Source organism: Lemur catta, chromosome 18 (assembly GCF_020740605.2).
Source record: "Lemur catta isolate mLemCat1 chromosome 18, mLemCat1.pri, whole genome shotgun sequence".
Lineage (NCBI taxonomy): Eukaryota > Metazoa > Chordata > Mammalia > Primates > Lemuridae > Lemur > Lemur catta.
This window is the reverse complement of record NC_059145.1, coordinates 14,038,744-14,057,656: the sequence shown is the minus strand read 5'-3', so window position 1 is coordinate 14,057,656 and position 18,913 is coordinate 14,038,744. Positions and strand designations below refer to the sequence as shown.

Sequence of the window (18,913 nt, the reverse complement as noted above, 5' to 3'; positions counted from 1 at the left end):
AGATATAATTTCCTAAGTTCTCAAAAACCGTTTCCACCTTTCCCACAATGATGTTAATTTGCCCTGCTAGTTTTCAGAATTACTTTTATCTCATATCTTCTATAATTATGTGGTCCAAAGATATCATCCAGGATGACATATGTTTTTGATGGGAAGTAACTAAAATGCCTAAAATTCAAAACAAATAGGTGTATAAATATATACCTAGGTATAAATAGGTATAAATACCACCTAAAAAGGCTTATTTGTTCATTCAACAACCATTTTCAAGTGTTGAGTTTATGCACAGCATTCTATGAGGTCCTGTGCAGCAAACTTGCTATCAAAACTCTTAATTTCTGAAAAGTTTTAAGTAGCCTTTTCTTTAGGAAATACGGTAAGAGTCATGACATTTGGTATAGGGATAAATATTTTTTTATTTAGGTTATTTTCTACAGAAGGTGTTTTTCTCTAATTACGACTTTCAAATACAGTAGTAAGGAGAGCCGTGGTACGCTCTGATACATGACTTGAAAACAGGAGCTCTACTGTGATGAAAACTTTTGTCTGACTCATCCTGAGAGTCTCGAGAAAAGAATTCTTTCCTTATAAATTTCCTTGTGGACTCAAATAATGTGAACTTTTTAAGAGTATATTGGCTTTCCTGCTCTTGCTTTCTGCACTCTACTTGTCCATACACCTGTTTCAGACGGCCTTTGTTCTCTCTGGCGTAGCAGAGAAGCCCAGTAAATGGAAAAGAGTCTAAAATGTGTCCTGTGACGTGCCTTGGTTGATTCAGCTGACATTCACTGAACACTTGCAGGCTAGTCACTGTGTAAAGTGCAGCGCCCACCATGATGAGTAAAACACAACCTTGGACCTCAATCCAAGAGTTTGGGTCACCTCTGAGAACACTGTGATGATTGACTAGAGGGATGGTACAGAGTGGCTTCGAGCAAATCCAAGTCTAGCTGTGTCTTTGCAGTTGCCGGGTTGCAGCTGACATGCTGGCTAGACCCTCTGAGCCCGTGAGTGGTGGCGGGGCAGAGCCAGGCCGGGATGGCTTCAGGCTGGAGTTACCAGACTTGGTTGGCATTACAGCCCTCTGTGAAGCTTTTTAAAATATACATATATTCCCAGACCCCATGCCAGACCCACTTCATCAAAATCTCCATGTGACACAAGAATTTGCATTCTGAAAAAGATCTCCAGGTTACTGAACAGCTAAGTTTGGAGATCTCGGGCTGTGTTGCCTGATGTGGTAGCCACTGGTCACATCTGGCTATTTAAATTTCATTGAAATCAATGGAAATAGAAGGTAAAAATTCCATTTCACATTCCCACCAGCCACATTACAAGGGCTCAGTAGCCACTAAAGAACTACCATGCTACTGGGCAGTGCAGATACAGAATGTTTCTGCCATCGCAGGAAGTCGTATTAGATGGTGCTGACAGCAATGACAGGCTGGCAGTTCTCACCTCGCCTTCCCATAGGTCCACAGATCTCTTCATTCCTCCCTTTTGACATGTGTCTCCTTTTATGGAGGCACTTGTGTATTGGGCTTGGTCACCCCCCATAAGATTATAAGCTCTTTAAGGGCAGGGTCTGGTCTTCCTGGCCCTGTGACATAGTAAATACTCAATGACTATTTTTTTAATTGAATTAAATCAATCTGGTTCAATTAGCAGTTTTATGGGATCTCTTTTCCATTTAGACTGACTCCAGATTTCATCAGAGTCTGGAGAAAAGGATGGATCAGAGAGCAGGTTTTTTTCGATCATAAGCCTTAGGATGGTGGAGAACAGATTTCTGCTAAATTGCAAGCTTTTCTTTTCTTTTACAGTAAGGCTTTTTAAAGCACAGAAGTAGAGGAGACCGAGAGACCCAGCAGGACTGTGAGTATTTGCAAGCGTAAAACCGTTGTCATATCTGGGCACCTGGAAAGCACATTTTAATTGATTCAGTTAGTTATTTGATTTGTTTATTGAGTCCTCACTATGGAGATGCCAGGCTCAGGCTTTGACCCTGGGATGACTCATTCTGAATGAGACAGAAACAGGTTCCTTACTCTGTGAGACTCACACTGTCATACCGGCATATGGAAATATTGGCAAGGATTCTCCCTACCCAGACAGGTTGGGCTGGGAAGGGCATATGATTTGGGTTCTGGCATCAGATACCTGGATTCACAGAGAACCTCTACCACTCTGCTGCACTGGCTACAAGACCTTAGCCAGGTTATTTCATTTTTCTGAGTCTCCATTTTGTCATCTGTAAAAATAGGAAACATAATGGTACTCCCCTCGTAGGGTTGTGAGCATTAAATGAAATAATTTATGTAAAGTACTCAGTGCAGTGCATGTTGCATAATAAGAGCTTAATAAGTACTAACTGCTATTCTTCTTAACGACTACTGCTCAGCCAAAACTAGGCTGCAGTGAGCATTCAGATGTAAAAAAATGAGAAGTGCCTACAAGGTTAGAAAATACTTGATTATTTGGAAAGGATGCTTCCCATCTTTCCTGAGGTAATAGTTTAATTCCCTTAGCTTATTGTTTATATCTTTGCTTGCAGAATAACTAAGATAGATATACAAGTGTTTTGGTAGATATCCATTTCTTGTTTTAATTTTTTGATTCTTTGATGAAGGATTTAACTTGTTTGGAACAGTTCTTTGCAAGACAATTAGGCATCTGGAAATGCTTTGGGTATCATTCAGCCTCACTAGGTGTAGAAAGGTATGTGCCTTTTAACGTAGTGTGTGCAAAGGAGAATCCTCTAAAGAGGCTTACCATTAAACTGCAAAGTTGAAATCCTAAGTAACTGGAATGCAAAGAGTTAATTAGCATTGTCTCATTAAAATAAAGTGTAGCTTTATTCTTACCTTCAAAAATGACATTCCCTCTGAAAATACATTCTGGAAGTAAGCTGAGAAGGGAATGGTTGTATCTCGAAAGCAGTCACTTGATACCTGGGGAGTTCACAGGTTGAACCTCCTGAGTCCCTTCCCATTGTTTTTTCTGAGGGAGAAGGACATTTGCTTGTGTACCTGTATATAATAATGAAATAAATTAAAAATCTGAGACCTGCCATATTCTCACTTAAGATTCAATTAAAACTGCCTTTACTTTAAGATTTTTCTAGTATTCTAGAATGTACGTTATCATTACCCAAGGGATAGAGGATGTCTCTCTGGTACCCAGCCTATTTGGCAAACAGCTGAACCATCCCTACGTCTTCATTGCGACTTTTTGTGCCCAAATCATTTTGGAAGAATCTGTATTGGCTTCAAGAGCTATAAATGCTCCCAGGCAGTGGCTCTGAATTTCTCCTACTTCATTGACAGTACGATTCATTTGATTTAAAATTGGGGGTTCTTTGGTATGATCATGTGACATGTGGCAGGTGGTGCTCAGAGCATGGGCTTTAAAACCATGACTCAGTTTGAATCCTGCCTCCACTGCTTTCTAGTTGTGTGTCTTGAGCACGTTACTTAATATCTCTATGCATTGGTTTCCTCAGTGTAAAAAGGGGACAATGATAGTACCTACCTTCTAGGACTTGGGTCCCCTAACTCTTGGTCCAGTACTCTAATCTCTGTACTCTGTAGCACACTGCATCTCAAACTCCCTGAGAGCCAAACAGGATTCAGAGCTAGACAGCAATAGGGCACAAGCCCTATGTCCGTGACTTACTGGCTCTCCTAAGACAAGAAACTTGGTCTCTTTATGAAAAATAGGGATGATTATGCTTCCAGGGGTGGGGGACCTGCAGCCTTCTGATTTCAAGATTGTTCATTTTTATGCGCCAAATGAGGCAAGGAAAGCTTCATCTCTCTCTGCTGCACCCCTTTTAATAAAGGAGTTATCATGTAAAATTTGGATTCAGTCAAAAGGCCATACTTAAGGAACTGAAGGCCACAGGTTCCTGGGGATGCAGTATAGTGGTTACACAGTAAGTCTTTTATTAAAGTAAGTCTATTGGTAAAGTTAGTTACATTTATATTATAATATTATTCATGAGGAATCTCCTATCTTGAATGCCCAGTTCCAACTCCTATTCATTTTCCAAATCCACTATGTAGTTCTTTCATTTGAATTCCTATGCCCTTACAGAGTTTGCAATACATATTCCCACCAAATTAAGAGAAGTTTAATTGATGCATTTTATAAATTAAACTTGCAATTTGGCCATGCTTATGTAGCACAGATCAACATTATGATCAATTTGCTGCCATGTTAAAACAAAAAAATCAATGAACATTGTTTAGCTGACCTGACTAATTTCTTGGAATAAGCTGGCCATCAGCATGATTGATTGAGTCGTCTAACCTACCCTTGACCTACCTAAGCAAAGGTCAAAATGGAGGTTATTAAAGAAAACAAGCCACTGAACTATCCCTAAACTGAATGATGTTTTCCTATGCTACTAATAAATGGTTGATTAATGGTGCACTAAAGGCCAACGCCCTTCGAAGAGTTGTAGACCCTGTCCAAGTGGTAAAGAATTTGAATTTAAACTAACTAGACTAAGGGTAGTCATATGGGGTTCTGTAGCATATAGTACATAGTACAGTGTGCTTGGAGATTGGAAATAAGTCAAGCTTGTCCTTCAAATGTGTGACCTCACCTCTCTAAAGTGTCCTCTGTAAAAGGATAGGTGATTGTAGGTGTGCCAGGAGATTTCTAAGACCTTCTCCAACTTTAACAGTTTGTGCTTCTGCATGTTTCATGGGGAGGCTGGCCTGATTGCCTTGGATCAGCTTATCCAAGTCAGGATCTGAGGTCAACGTTTTTCCCCAGGACTCTTCCACAAGCATCTTTGCTGACCGTCCCAAGCCGCCTACTTGGATTTAGATTCAGGCCAGCTGGCACTGGGCTTTTGGCTATTCATTTTCCTTTTGTTTTTTAAATTTTCTGTGTAATTCTTAAGTCATCCAGTCCAGCCCTACCCTGTCTACCATCCCTGCCCAACCCGCCTGAAAGGGCCAAACTGCTGTCTGTGCCCAGTTCCTCTTAGGCTCTGAATGAATTCTGACCCCAGCTCTTACACTCAGCTTGGAGACCAGCTGTGCCTGTGGGCTTTTCCCAGAGATGCTGGCCGAGGCTGACCTGCAGGGTGGGGGACTTGCCCTGGCGAGAGAGGAAGGAAACAGAGGGGGGAATCAACAGATCATTTGGGCCCATCCTCTTCTTTGCACACTAGTACATTTATGTCATCCAAGCACACCAGGGAATTTTTGTCGCTATTAATTAACTAATTAATAATAATTTACAAGAAGAACAAAGGAGAAAAAGAAAAGAAAATTAAAGAAAGGGATAATCAGATTTTTCTCTAGGAACCAGAAAAACCACCACAGAAATTTAAAGTGGTCAGATTAGGAAATGCTGAATTAGGAATCAAGGCACTTGGGTTTTATTTTGTCCCCCTGGCAATTAACTGGGTCGGTTTGGATTTGCCTAGGGGGATCTCTAAGGTTCTCTTTGCATTTTAAAGTAGGTCTTCCACAAAAAACGGATGTGTCCAGTGAATTTTTGTGAATGTAATGCTTTTTTTAATAGCACGAAAGAAGTTTTCTTCAGAGATTCACACCATAAGTTTGTAATTATAGGTCCCCACATATGGAGTATTTGCCAATAATGTTTGAAAATTTATATCTAATCATTTAGTTATCACATATTCCCTTTAGCTCAGCATTATAGTGCTATTATTGTACTTATATAATTCAGAGGTTGCAAACTGGCCAGGGCCATAAAAAGACTCTGAAAGCAAATAGGTTCTGTTTGGCCCGCACAGCTAAAACATTTTTGGATGCCTTTTGGAGTTCGTGAACTCTCCCGCTTTTTATATGACCACTACTTCCTACTCTGTTGACTCAACTGCCTTCACCTGCCTGGCCCTAGAAACCATTAAGTTTGAAATCCTTGGCATAATCAAACTCCTCCGTCCCTCCACAACAATTTGATAACAAAAAAGGGAAAAGGAAGGAAGAAAGGGAAAAAGAGAGAGAGAGAGGGAGGGAGGAAGAATTGCCTCTCAGAAAACGGCTGGCAGTATAGCTTTCCGTGACATTCACAGAATGGGTTGATAAGATGACTTCCTGAGGTTCCTTTTGGCCTGGGAAGCTATGACTACTTTTGCTCTCAAACCACTTACTGTAAAATCCATAACATAGCACACAAAGTCACATGACCTGTTCAAGGTCATCCAGAAAGTTTGTGGTAAAGCCAAAATTAAGACTCCCTTCCCGGGTGGACGTCCTTGTTCTGTTCCTTGGCCCATTAAGACATGCGGCTGCACTGCTTGCTGATGAATGATGTGGGCTCTTAGAAATAGTTCCTTGTGCAAAAGAGCCTAAGCAAGCTCCATTATGTCCTTGCAAGGGGATGCACGTTATTGTTCCTTAATGCATTATGGAGACTATTATAGCTCTTCCTCCCATATGCACCCTCCATCTGCAAACACTGACACACTCTATAGGGTGTTTGGCTTTGGATAATGTGTGAACCAGGAACATAATTTTGGAAAATGGTTGGAGAAAGAAATTTAAGAGTCAGACAGGGTCAGGGGCCAGACAAAAGTCGGAGAAATGGACGTCTTTAAAAATAGTCCGTGTACATTCAGCATTCAGAGTGTATTTGTGAAGCCCTCTTTCCTTCCCAAGGGAAATAAAATGTACCCTCCATTAAGAACTTGCTGTAATTTCTGTGTTTGGCTCCACCTGCACTAGCCATCTACATTATTTAAGGTTTAGAACTTGTAGTTGATAATACCACAAAAGGCACCTTCTGCTGATTTCAACTACTCATTCCTGCCTTTCATCCTCAACACCCATAAAAAAAGACTCAGATTCAATATGAGACCTCAAACCTGTAAATAATGATAGCTAACATCTACTGGGCACTTGCTATGTGTCAGGCCCTCTGCCAAAGTCTTTACATCTGACATCACATTTTAATTTTCTCACCACCCTTACAAAGTAAGTTTTATGATCCCCATTTTCTAAAAGAGGAAACGGACACTTAGAAAGCTTCAGTAACTTGCCCAAGGTCACAGGGCTGAATTTGAAACCAGGTCTGTCTCTCCAGAAGCCATGCTCTTAACTCTGCTACATTCCCGTTTCAGACAGCTTCGAGCGCTGAGGGGTGCAACAGTCAGCACCTGGACCTGCCCCGGAAGGCAGAGTGGCCTTCAGCACTGGGGCTCCTTCTGGGAGGTCAGTCCATACGGTGGAGTCTGGCCTCACCCTGCCCTCCCTGCGGGTGGCTAGAGGGAGAGTTTGTGTCAAAGCAATGCATTTCTTTACCCTATAGGGCCAGAAGGAAAGCTTCCTTGAACAAAAATCCCATTTCCCCATGTTCAAGCCATTCCTAAATAAAAAGAAGCAAATTTGAATGCTGCATTAGCCCAGGATCTATTTGGAGACCGAAGAGAGCTAAAAGAATGATTTTTCTGAACATTAGCTACATGATATGAATTTGGCTACCAAAGAAAGTATGCATAAAAGCACATGTCCTAAAAAGGCATTTTTATTCATTTTGGGATCAAAATTTTAGTTCTTCCTTGCTGTGACTACATTACCTATGAAATGATGTTAATTTCCAGGTTGGAGGTTTGTGTTTTATAATTTGCCTGGCTAGGTTTTTACTTTACTTTTAATGTAATAGTTTGTCTCTGGATTTCTAACACTATTAATTCCAATGATACTGGTGGAAAATATACTGGAAATGACAAATAATAATAATAATGACACTTTACCAAACACTTGCCATGCCCAGGGGTCTTGTGGAGATTTGTTCATTCATTACCTCCCAATAGCAGGATGGAAGTGAAATTTAATGCCAAACTTGGTAAGGTTCCAGAGATTCAAATGAGTATTTGAGGGCCCACTATGTGCTAGACTCTTTCCCAGGCCCTAGGCCAAATACTTTTCACACAGGTTATTTTATTTAGTTATAATTTTCATGTAAGAAGCACATATAATTAGCCTTCAGTTTAGCTATGGAATCTGAGACACAGAGAGTTTAAGTACAAATATTCCTCAACTTACAATGGAGTTACATCCTGATAAACCCATTGTAAGTTGAAAATATCATTAAGTAAAAAATGCACTTAATACATCTAACCGACCAAACACTGTAGCCTACCTTAAACATGCTCAGAACACTTAACTTACAGTTGGGCAAAATCATCTGATACAAAGCCTATTTTATGATAAAATGTTGAATATCTCATGTAATTGAATACTATGATAAAAATGAAAAACAGAATGGTGCTGTATGGGTACTGGAAGTATGGTTTCTACTGAATGCATATACCACTTTCATACCATTTTTAAAGTCGGAAAATCTTAAGTCAAACCATCGTAAATTGGCAACAGTCTGTAGTTTGCACAGGTTACACATTTAATAAGTGGGGAAGCATAATTTGAATAGAGGTAGCTGGATTCCCCCAGGACAGAATTCTTCCTACAATCCCAGAACTGCCTGATTTTTTTTTTTTTTACAATCACAAGAGTTCACATAACCGTCATGTTACTGTGAATGCATATTTCTTTTTGCCCGACTCCTAGCCCTAAGTCCCACCAACTATTGTCATTTGATTAGACTAACATTCCATCTAACACAATTCCATGGGGAAAATGAGAGTCCTTGCCACGTATGCTGATGGTGATGCACTTGGATGGAAATTCAGTCCATTCCTTTGGAATTTTATATTCAGAGCAGAGTGACTCAAACATATATTGTTGGGAGGAAAAAAAAGAACAAATGTAATTGTATAACTATGGGACTTTTTTGAAATGTGTCCCTTGCCAATTCTGGGTCTTTAAAGCTATGGCTTGCTATCTAAGGGATTATTTCTTTAAACTGCCAGACTTGTGTGTGGAACATCATTCTGGTAATTAGCAGGGCATTTTCTTCTCATATTTGACAGATTTAGTCAGTTAGCCCTAGAACAAGGCAATTTCATTTGTTTTTAATCTATGCCAGCCATTTTTTATTTGTTGCAGAATTTAAAATAATTAATTTGTATGTGTGATAAGAGTTGGCCTGAATTATAATGGATTTACATTTTTATTGTGGTAACAAACATTAAATTTACCATCTCCCATTTTTAAGTGTACACTTCAGTTGTGCTAAGTATATTTGCATTATTATGCAACAGATGTCTGGTACTTTTCATCTTGCAAAATTGAAACTGTGTACCTATTAAACACTAATTTCCCCCACTCTATCCCCAGCCCTGTTTTCTGTTTCTATGACTTTGACCACTTTAGATATTTCATATGAATAGAATCAAACAGTATTTGTCCTTTTGTAACTGACTTATTTCATAATGTCCTGAAGATTCATCCATGTTGTAGCATGTGACAGGATTTTCTTCTTTTTAAAAGCTGCATAATATTCCATTGTAGGTACACAACACATTTTCTTTATCATGTCATCTGTTGCCGGACATTTGGGTTGCTATTGTGTATAATGTTGCAGTAAAAGTGGGTGTGCAAATATTTCTTTGAGATACTGCTTTAATTTTTTTTGGATATATATCCAGAAATGGGATTGCAGGATTATATGGTGATTGGACTTTTAGTTTTTGAGAAACCACCATACTGTTTTCTGTAATGGTTGCATCATTTTACATTCCCAACAACAATGCATAAGGGTTCCAATTTCTCCACATCCTTGCCAACACTTAATTATTTTCTATTCTTCTGATAATAGCCATCCTAATGGGTATGAGGTGATATCTCATGATTTTTATTTGCATTTCTCTTATGAATAGTGATGTTGAGAATTTTTCATATGCTTGTTGGTCACTTGTATATCTTCTGTGGAAAATTGTCTAAGTCTTTTACCTATTTTTTTTAATCAGATTATTTTGTTATTGTTGAATTGTAGGAGTTCCTTATATACTCTAGATATTAACCCCTTATCATATGTATGATTTGAAAATATTTCCTCCTGTTCTATAGGTTGTCCTTTCACTCTGTTGACTGTTTCCTTTGATGAACAGACATTTTTAAGTTTGAAATCATCCCATTTGCCTATTTTTGCTTTTGTTGCATATGCTTTTGGTGTCATATTCCAGAAATCATTGCCAAATCCAATGTTCTGAGGTTTTCCCCTTATGTTTTCTTCTAGGAGTTTTATAGTTTTAGGTCTTGCCGTTAGGTCTTTAACACATTTTGAGTTAATGTTTATATATGGTGTAAGGTTCCAACTTCATTCTTTTGCATGTGGATATCCAGTTTTCCCAACACCATTTGTTGAAGAGACTGTCCTTTCCCCATTGTGTAGTCTTATCAGCCTTGTCAAAGATCATTAGACCACATACAGAAGGGTTTATTTCTGGACTCCCTGTTCCATTAGTCTATATGTCTTTCTTTATGCCAGTACCACACCATCTTGGTTACTGTTGCATTATAGTGTATTTTGAAATCAGGAAGGGTAAGGTCTCCAACACATTTGCAAGATTTTGATGATCTGGGACCCTTTGATTCCATATGAATTTTAAGATCTTTTTTTTCCTGTAAAATTTGCCACTGAGATTTTGATAGAGATTGCATTGAATCTGTAGATCATTTTGTGTAGTGTGAGCATTTTAACTGTCTTAAGTTTTCTAGTCTATAAACATGGATATCTTTTCATTCTTTGTATCATCTTTGATTTCTTTTAGTTACTTTTTGTAGTTTTCAGTGTACAAGTCTTTTGCCTCCTTAAATATATTCCTAACTATTGTATTCTTTTTGATGCTATTGTAAATGGGATTGTTTTAATTTTCTTTTCAGATTGGTCATCACTAGTTTATAGAAATACAACTCATTTGTGTATTGATTTGTATCCTGCAAATGTGCTGAAATCACTTATTAGTTTAATAGGTTTTTTGTGGAATATTTAGGGTTTCCTACATAAAAGACCATCTCCTCTGTGAATAGAGTTCATTTTACTTTTTCCTTCCTAATTTGAATGTCTTTTATTCTTTCTTATCTAATTGCTATGACTAAGATTTCCAGTACTATGTTGAATAGAAGCGACAAGAATAGGCATCCCTCCCTTGTTCCTGATCTTAAAGGAAAAACTTTCAGTCTTTCACTATTAAGTATGATTTTAAGTGTGGGCTTTTCATATATGGCTTTTATTATGTTGAGGTAGTTTCCTTCTATTCCAAGTTTGTTTAGTGTTCTTATCATGAAAGGATGTTGAATTTTGTCAGATACTTTTTGTGCATCAAGATGATCATATGTTTTTATTTCTTCATTCTGTTAATGTGGTATAATACACTTATTGGTTTTTATATATGGAAACTTCCTTGCATTCCAGGTATAAATCCAGCTTGGTGCATAATCTTTTTAATATGCTGTTGAATTTGGTTTGCTATTAATAGTATTTTGTTGAGAATTTTTGCTTCACTATCAGGGATATCAGTCTGTAGTTTTCTTTTCTTATTGTGATAATGCATTTATTTTAAACATTTAGTGAATAGCTCCCAAGAAATGCCCTACATTTTAAGTATCTAAACTGGCTTATGGACTCTATAAAGCTTTGTTCTATGTATAATGTCATATCAAAAATTAGGCTGGTGAAATATGCTAAAGAGAATTCAGAATGGAATACAAATAGAAATATCTTAAATACCTCCTTTTGTGTTAAGGAAGTTTTATTCTCTGCTCCCAAAGGAGTCAAATTCAGGTTTGTGAGAGGAAAATGTCTTCCCTCTGTGTTTGATATGATATCTAACAATCTGGCTTTCTGTAGTTGGTTGGTTGGTTGGTTGGTTGTTTTAAAGAGATATGTGTATGTATCAAACAGAAACTTGAATATTGCAATATTATTATTTCAAATCATATAACTTGAACTAAAATGGGGGCATTGCCCATGATAATATTCAAGGTATAGCCCCACAAAAGCCATTTTTCAATAGTAATAGACTGGTTTGGGAGTCTCTCACACAATTTTAATACGTATTTTAGTTTTTGGTACATTTCCTTAAATTTAATCAAAACACTAAAATTAGTTGAAATTCCATCTTGTTATGAAAGGTAGGTTTATTCTTCTGGTTTTTTTTTAATTTTAAATTAAGATTGAGAAAAAATTGTGGCAGAAATTTTCTTCACACTTATTGTGGCCATTGTACCTGTTTTAGGATTACTCTAAACAGAAACAAGAGTGGATTAACTTTGTACAGTTAATAATATTTGGAAAATGTTATTCTCTGAGGTATGCTTTCATATTATAGAATTTCCTGATAAAAGTCAGAGTCAACTAGTTTTATAATATTGAAAAGTTTTTCACACACAGTCATGTGTCACTTAACAGTGAAAGTACATTCTGAGGAATGTGTCATTGGTGATTCCATCATTGTGCAACATCATAACATATACTTTCACAAACCTAGGTGGTATAGCCAGCCTACTACATAGCTAGGCCATATGGCAATAGCTCCTAGGCTACAAAGCTGTACAGCATGTGACTGACCTGAATACTGTAGGCAATTGTAACACAATGGTAAGTATTTCTGTATCTAAACATAGCTAAATATATGAAAGGTACAGTAAAAATACTGCATTATAATCTTATGAAACCACCATTGTATATGCAATCCATCATTGACCAAAACGTCCGTATGTGGCACATGACTACCTAATAAATGGTAAAGTAACCAGATTTGGGGGTGGGGAGGAGGGAGAGAAATGCCAAGTGTGTTTCTTCCTCACAGGAACAGCAGGCATCCAGTATCATGCAGCATAATCATGCAATCATTTCCTTCTCCTACCTCAGACTTTCCAGAACCTGGATGGGATGATTTTTATCTTGTTAGAAAAGTAATATAGTTTGAATATTTTGTAGAATGACAAAAAAAGTTGTAGGACTTTTTCTTTCTTTCTGCTAAAACATGACTTAAATATATAACTTTTAGTATTGGCTATTTGTATTATTACACTGCTTGGTCAATCACAAGGATAACTATGTTTTGCAAAGTAAAAAGGCTAATAGTAGTAACATGAATTGAGAGCTTGCTATGGGTTGAACACTGGGCTTTAAGCTCTATTTTATAGAATCCTTATAGTACTCTTATGAAGGGAAAGAAAACACTAGTCACTGAAGTTCCTTCGGTACTCAAAACTGAAGTGTACCATAGCAAGACAAATGTCAAAAAACATGAGTCTCTACTTTAAATACCTTAACAAGTGAATGGCCCATTTTGGGGGAACAGGGCAAACACTGGATCCAGAATGGCTTTTTACACTTGGATTGGATGGCAGAAAACTATAAGTCCTAACCGCTAATATATTACAAGCAGATGAGCAATAAATATCTGACCTCAGAGGATCATATTGAAACCAATAGATAATGGTTAATAAAATCACATATTCTCAGCTTTTCTTACTTGTCCTCTGACAACTACTATTTAACTAAAACTAAAATAGATGGCATCTATAACAAGATGATAATAAATAACACATATAATTCACTTTTGTGAGCATTTAGTATGTGTCAGTCATTACGCTTAGAGCTTTACATAGATTTCTTTAATTCTCTTGATCCTATGAGAGAGGTACTTTTATGACCAACTCCATTTTATAGTTGAAGAAACTGAGGCTTCAAGAAGTTAAATAAACATATCCATGGTCTACATCTATTACTTGGTCAGTGACATTCTTATGAGATTAATGAAATCATGTATGTGAGACATGTATGCATGTATTAAGCATGTTTATGTTTTTAATGAAGACCAGTAGTATGATGGTATAGAGTCCTTTTATAAAATATTTTATTTATTCAAGGTCAGATGTGGCAATTAGAATATAAGAAAAAATTAATGTTTTCCTTTTGTAGTTATGTTAAATTAGCTTTTTACATAAGAATAATTGAGCTAGAAAAGCATTGTCTGACTATGTATACATAACATACCATTTGGAAAAGAAAGAATTCCTGGAAACAAATGAGGTATTGATTAAAATGTAAATAACTAAAAATGAGCTTCGAGTCTTTAATAAACTACCTTTAATGTTTGCTTTTACTAGAAATGACCTTTTAAATTTTTAGAGCTATAAATATATGTAGTTCCTAAATCATCTTTGTTTTTAAAGAAATGACATCTGGGGGCTTTTCTGAGTGTTCCTGATAAGCGTGTGCAGGCGGTATGCGTTTGTGTGTTTGTGCACGTTTAATGTGCTACCCGGTAGTACGTGCAGTCCCGAGTTACTATAAAAGTGAAGGAACACGAAAACTAGTGTTAGTGTAGTAAGTGGGATATAGTAAGAATGCCCTGCAATTTAGCAGCTTGTTAATTATTTTGAATGGATTTTGAATGTTTCTGTTAGATTTGTGAGTGACTATGCCTTTTTAATAAACAAAAGAAAGGCTACAGGGTAGAAAGTATACAGAATAAGTGTAACGTCTGTCCTAATCTAATTTTCAGGCACATCTCCAGACTTTGACTTGGCTGAAGTAACTCATGCCACAGACCCATGCACATGCCTGGAATTGAGAGACACAGGTAAAAGATTCCAAATCGCTACCTGCCTTTTGAAAACTCCAGAAAACCATCCCTTCAGACTCTGGAATTCTACACATCTCAACCAAGACTTTGCTTGAATGTTTACATTTTCTGCTTGGTGTCCTACATATCACTATATAGTGTTCACATTTTATTAAAACTTACGAGCGTCAGAAGTTGAGCTTTCTCAGCGAGCCAGCATGGCTAGGGTGAGCTTTGTCGCAGCAGCTTGCCGGTTGGTGCTGGGCTTGCTGATGACTTCGTTAGCTGAGTCTTCCATGCAGAATAGTGAGTGTCCACAACTTTGCGTGTGTGAAATCCGTCCCTGGTTTACCCCACAGTCCACGTACAGAGAAGCCACCACCGTGGATTGCAATGACCTCCGCTTAACAAGGATTCCCAGCAACCTTTCTAGTGACACGCAAGTGCTTCTCTTACAGAGCAATAACATCGCCAAGACTGTCGATGAGCTGCAGCAGCTTTTCAACTTGACTGAGCTAGATTTCTCCCAGAACAACTTCACAAACATTAAGGAGGTAGGGCTGGCAAACCTGACCCAGCTCACCACTCTGCATTTGGAGGAAAACCAGATTACAGAGATGACTGATTACTGTCTGCAAGACCTCAGTAACCTTCAAGAACTCTACATCAACCACAACCAGATTAGCACTATTTCTGCTAATGCTTTTTCAGGCTTAAAAAATCTTTTAAGGCTCCACCTGAACTCCAACAAATTGAAAGTTATTGATAGTCGCTGGTTTGATTCTACACCCAACCTGGAAATTCTCATGATTGGAGAAAACCCTGTGATTGGAATTCTGGATATGAACTTCAAACCCCTCTCAAATTTGAGAAGCTTAGTTTTGGCAGGAATGTATCTCACTGATATCCCTGGAAATGCATTAGTGGGCTTAGATAGCCTCGAGAGCCTGTCTTTTTATGATAACAAACTGGTCAAAGTCCCTCAACTTGCCCTGCAAAAGGTTCCAAATTTGAAATTCTTAGACCTCAATAAAAACCCCATTCACAAAATCCAAGAAGGGGACTTCAAAAATATGCTCCGGTTAAAAGAACTGGGCATCAACAATATGGGGGAACTCGTTTCTGTTGACCGCTATGCCCTAGACAACTTGCCTGAACTCACAAAGCTAGAAGCCACCAACAACCCCAAACTATCTTATATCCACCGCTTGGCTTTTCGAAGCGTTCCTGCCCTGGAAAGCTTGATGTTGAACAATAATGCCTTGAATGCCGTTTACCAAAAGACGGTCGAATCCCTTCCCAATCTTCGTGAGATCAGTATCCACAGCAATCCCCTGAGGTGCGATTGTGTCATCCACTGGATTAACTCCAACAAAACAAACATCCGCTTCATGGAGCCCTTGTCCATGTTCTGTGCCATGCCACCCGAATACAAAGGGCAGCAGGTGAAGGAAGTTTTAATCCAGGATTCAAATGAACAATGCCTCCCAATGATATCTCATGACACATTCCCAAATCATTTAAACATGGATATCGGCACGACAGTTTTCCTAGACTGTCGGGCCATGGCTGAACCAGAACCTGAAATTTACTGGGTCACTCCCATTGGAAATAAGATAACCGTGGAAACCCTTTCAGATAAATACAAGCTAAGTAGTGAAGGTACCTTGGAAATATCTAACATACAAATTGAAGACTCAGGAAGATACACATGTGTTGCCCAGAATGTCCAAGGGGCAGACACTCGAGTGGCAACAATTAAGGTTAATGGAACCCTTCTGGATGGTACCCAGGTGCTAAAAATATATGTCAAGCAGACAGAATCCCATTCCATCTTAGTGTCCTGGAAAGTTAATTCCAATGTCATGACATCAAACTTAAAATGGTCAACTGCCACCGTGAAGATTGACAACCCCCACATAACGTATACTGCCAGGGTCCCAGTGGATGTCCATGAATACAATCTCACACATCTGCAGCCTTCCACAGATTATGAAGTGTGTCTCACAGTGTCCAATATTCATCAGCAGACTCAAAAGTCGTGCGTAAATGTCACAACCAAAAATGCTGCCTTCGCACTGGACATCTCTGACCAAGAAACCAGTACAGCCCTTGCTGCAGTGATGGGGTCTATGTTTGCTGTCATTAGCCTTGCGTCCATTGCTGTGTACTTTGCCAAAAGATTTAAGAGAAAAAACTACCACCATTCACTAAAAAAGTATATGCAAAAAACCTCTTCAATCCCACTAAATGAGCTGTACCCACCACTCATTAACCTCTGGGAAGGCGACAGCGAGAAAGACAAAGATGGTTCTGCAGACACCAAGCCAACCCAGGTTGACACGTCCAGAAGCTATTACATGTGGTAACTCAGAGGATATTTTGCTTCTGGTAGTAAGGAGCACAAAGACGTTTTTGCTTTATTCTGCAAAAGTAACAAGTTGAAGACTTTTGTATTTTTGACTTTGCTAGTTTGTGGCAGAGTGGAGAGGACGGGTGGATATTTCAAATTTTTTTAGTATAGCGTATCGCAAGGGTTTGACACGGTTGGCAGCAACTCTAGGCTTCCAGTTTGTGGGGTTTTTAAATTCTTATCATTATTATGATTATTATTATATTATTATTATTTTATTTTAGTTTGTTGTGCTAAACTCAATAATGCTGTTCTAACTACAGTGCTCAATAAAATGATTAATGACAGGTTGGGGTTCCCCTGTGCTTTTACCAGTAGCGTGACCCCTTCTTCTGAAGCCATCAGTAGAAAGTACCATGTCCTCCAAAAAGCTAACATACGGTTTTGAAGCAGCATTGAACCTTTTGTAGCAATCTGGTCTACAGACTTTTAACTCAAGAAGCTAAGGCTAGACTTGTTACCTTTGTTGAATGATGTTAGTTGACTGTACTGTAATGTTGTATCAACTGAATTGAATGTTTGCCTTTGAACAATGACTTTTCCTTTTCTTTTGTAATAGTTAAAGAGGCTTAGAATAAGCTAACAGGCAATAGAAATATGTATATCAGATTTTTTAATGTAACAAACTACATGTTAATTGTTACCTTATTCTTTTTATCTTTAGTAGACACTTTTAAAAGAAAAGACAATAATTTTGTTGTGTTTAACTCACCAACATGTGGTGTATAATGAAGACAGAACTATAATAAATTAGTTTTGTTCTGATTTTTTAGAACACTTGCAATAATGTATCATTTATAGTTCTTGCTAGTTGCAGTGGTAATATTTTTCACATCCATAAAAACAACAACCCAAAATAAATCAGCTATAGCATGTTGCTTTTTAAAGATAGGCCCTAAAAAGTTTGAATTCACTTTCTAAGGGAAAAAAAATATCTATTTTAATTAAGATATTTTAATGGATAGGATTTCTATATTTTAAATATTACTGATCAGAACCTAACGTGTATGTGTGTGTAGGGGGGGGTCATATAAAGGAAAAGGTATATTACTGTATCCCATGAATAACTAAATATGGTAAATATATAATATATACATATTTATTAATATATTAGATATGTCATATTCTTTTACTGTAAGAGTTTTGCTAAAACCTGATTTTTTTTTGTAGTACCCACACTCTCCATCAAAGTATAAAACATAGATCTACAGAGTGTTCCAAAATGTATTACATGTTATTCGTTTTTAATAGCTAAGTGCTTAAATATCTGTGTGGAGATATCTACTGAGGCAAGTAAATGATTAATAGAAAACAGAACAGCTTATGTACAGTTGACATTTTTCATCCAAATAATATATAGAAAGTTTTCCAGAATTAAGTGTTTCAAGAGTACATGAGAATTGTGTATGTGAAATTTAGAACAGAAGGAGCTAGATTTAAGTAGAAGGCCAGTTCCACAAAGCACAGAAGGAAGGGATTTAAAAGTGTAGGTAGAGAAGAAAGGGCCCATGTGAAAATGTGAATTGATAAGGCAGAGAAAGAAAGAGAGGCTGTTCCAAACGGCAGCTGCTGCCAGGCGCACACGGTCACACACCAGGAATGATGAGAGCTAAGGGACTAAGAGGCAGCAGGTGCCAGGTGAGCAAAAGCAAGGAAACGGGAGCAGAAAGTCAGTCCAGGTAAGGTAGGCTGAGGGATTGCTTTCTTTGTCAAATCCCTTGTTTTGTGAATCACTTACAAAAAGCTCATCAGTTTTCTTCCCATTTCTAAGCGATTTGGGGAAAAAAGAGAATTTCAGATGCTGAAACATGTGAGCTGCAACAGAAAAATGAGAAATACCAGGGCTCAAAGCATCCCTTCCCAACGCCTTCATTTACTGGTGAGAAAAACTGGGGCCCAGGAAGGGTGAGCAGCTTGCCCACGTCAGACTCCCTGTCCACTCAGCACGCTGCAGTCCATCCACGGCTCTAGGTCCAGCAGCCTTCTAGGTTTCCGTGCAGGGCTCCTCCTTTACAGTTCTAAATAACCTCTTGGTC

At 38.0% G+C, this 18,913-nt stretch overlaps 1 protein-coding gene and 1 long non-coding RNA gene across 2 annotated transcripts in view; one reads left to right on the top strand and one right to left on the bottom strand.

Moving 5' to 3' along the window:
- The window catches only part of LOC123623500, a 108,102-nt gene that overhangs the window by 16,605 nt on the left and 72,584 nt on the right, over window positions 1–18,913 (bottom strand). Inside the window, exon 4 of the long non-coding RNA XR_006729870.1 lies at window positions 2,865–3,029. This is a non-coding gene — a long non-coding RNA (uncharacterized LOC123623500). The remainder of the gene's footprint in view (window positions 1–2,864; window positions 3,030–18,913) is intronic.
- Window positions 14,368–17,649, top strand: LRRN1 (leucine rich repeat neuronal 1). Its single transcript, XM_045530666.1, has one exon. The coding sequence runs from the start codon at window positions 14,683–14,685 to the stop codon at window positions 16,831–16,833; it is 2,151 nt and encodes a 716-aa protein (XP_045386622.1). The 5' UTR covers window positions 14,368–14,682; the 3' UTR covers window positions 16,834–17,649.

Coding starts and splice junctions, on each gene's coding strand:
- LRRN1 (XM_045530666.1), top strand. CDS start 14,683: ATGGCTAGGGTGAGCTTTGTCGCAGCAGCTTGCCGGTTGGTGCTGGGC.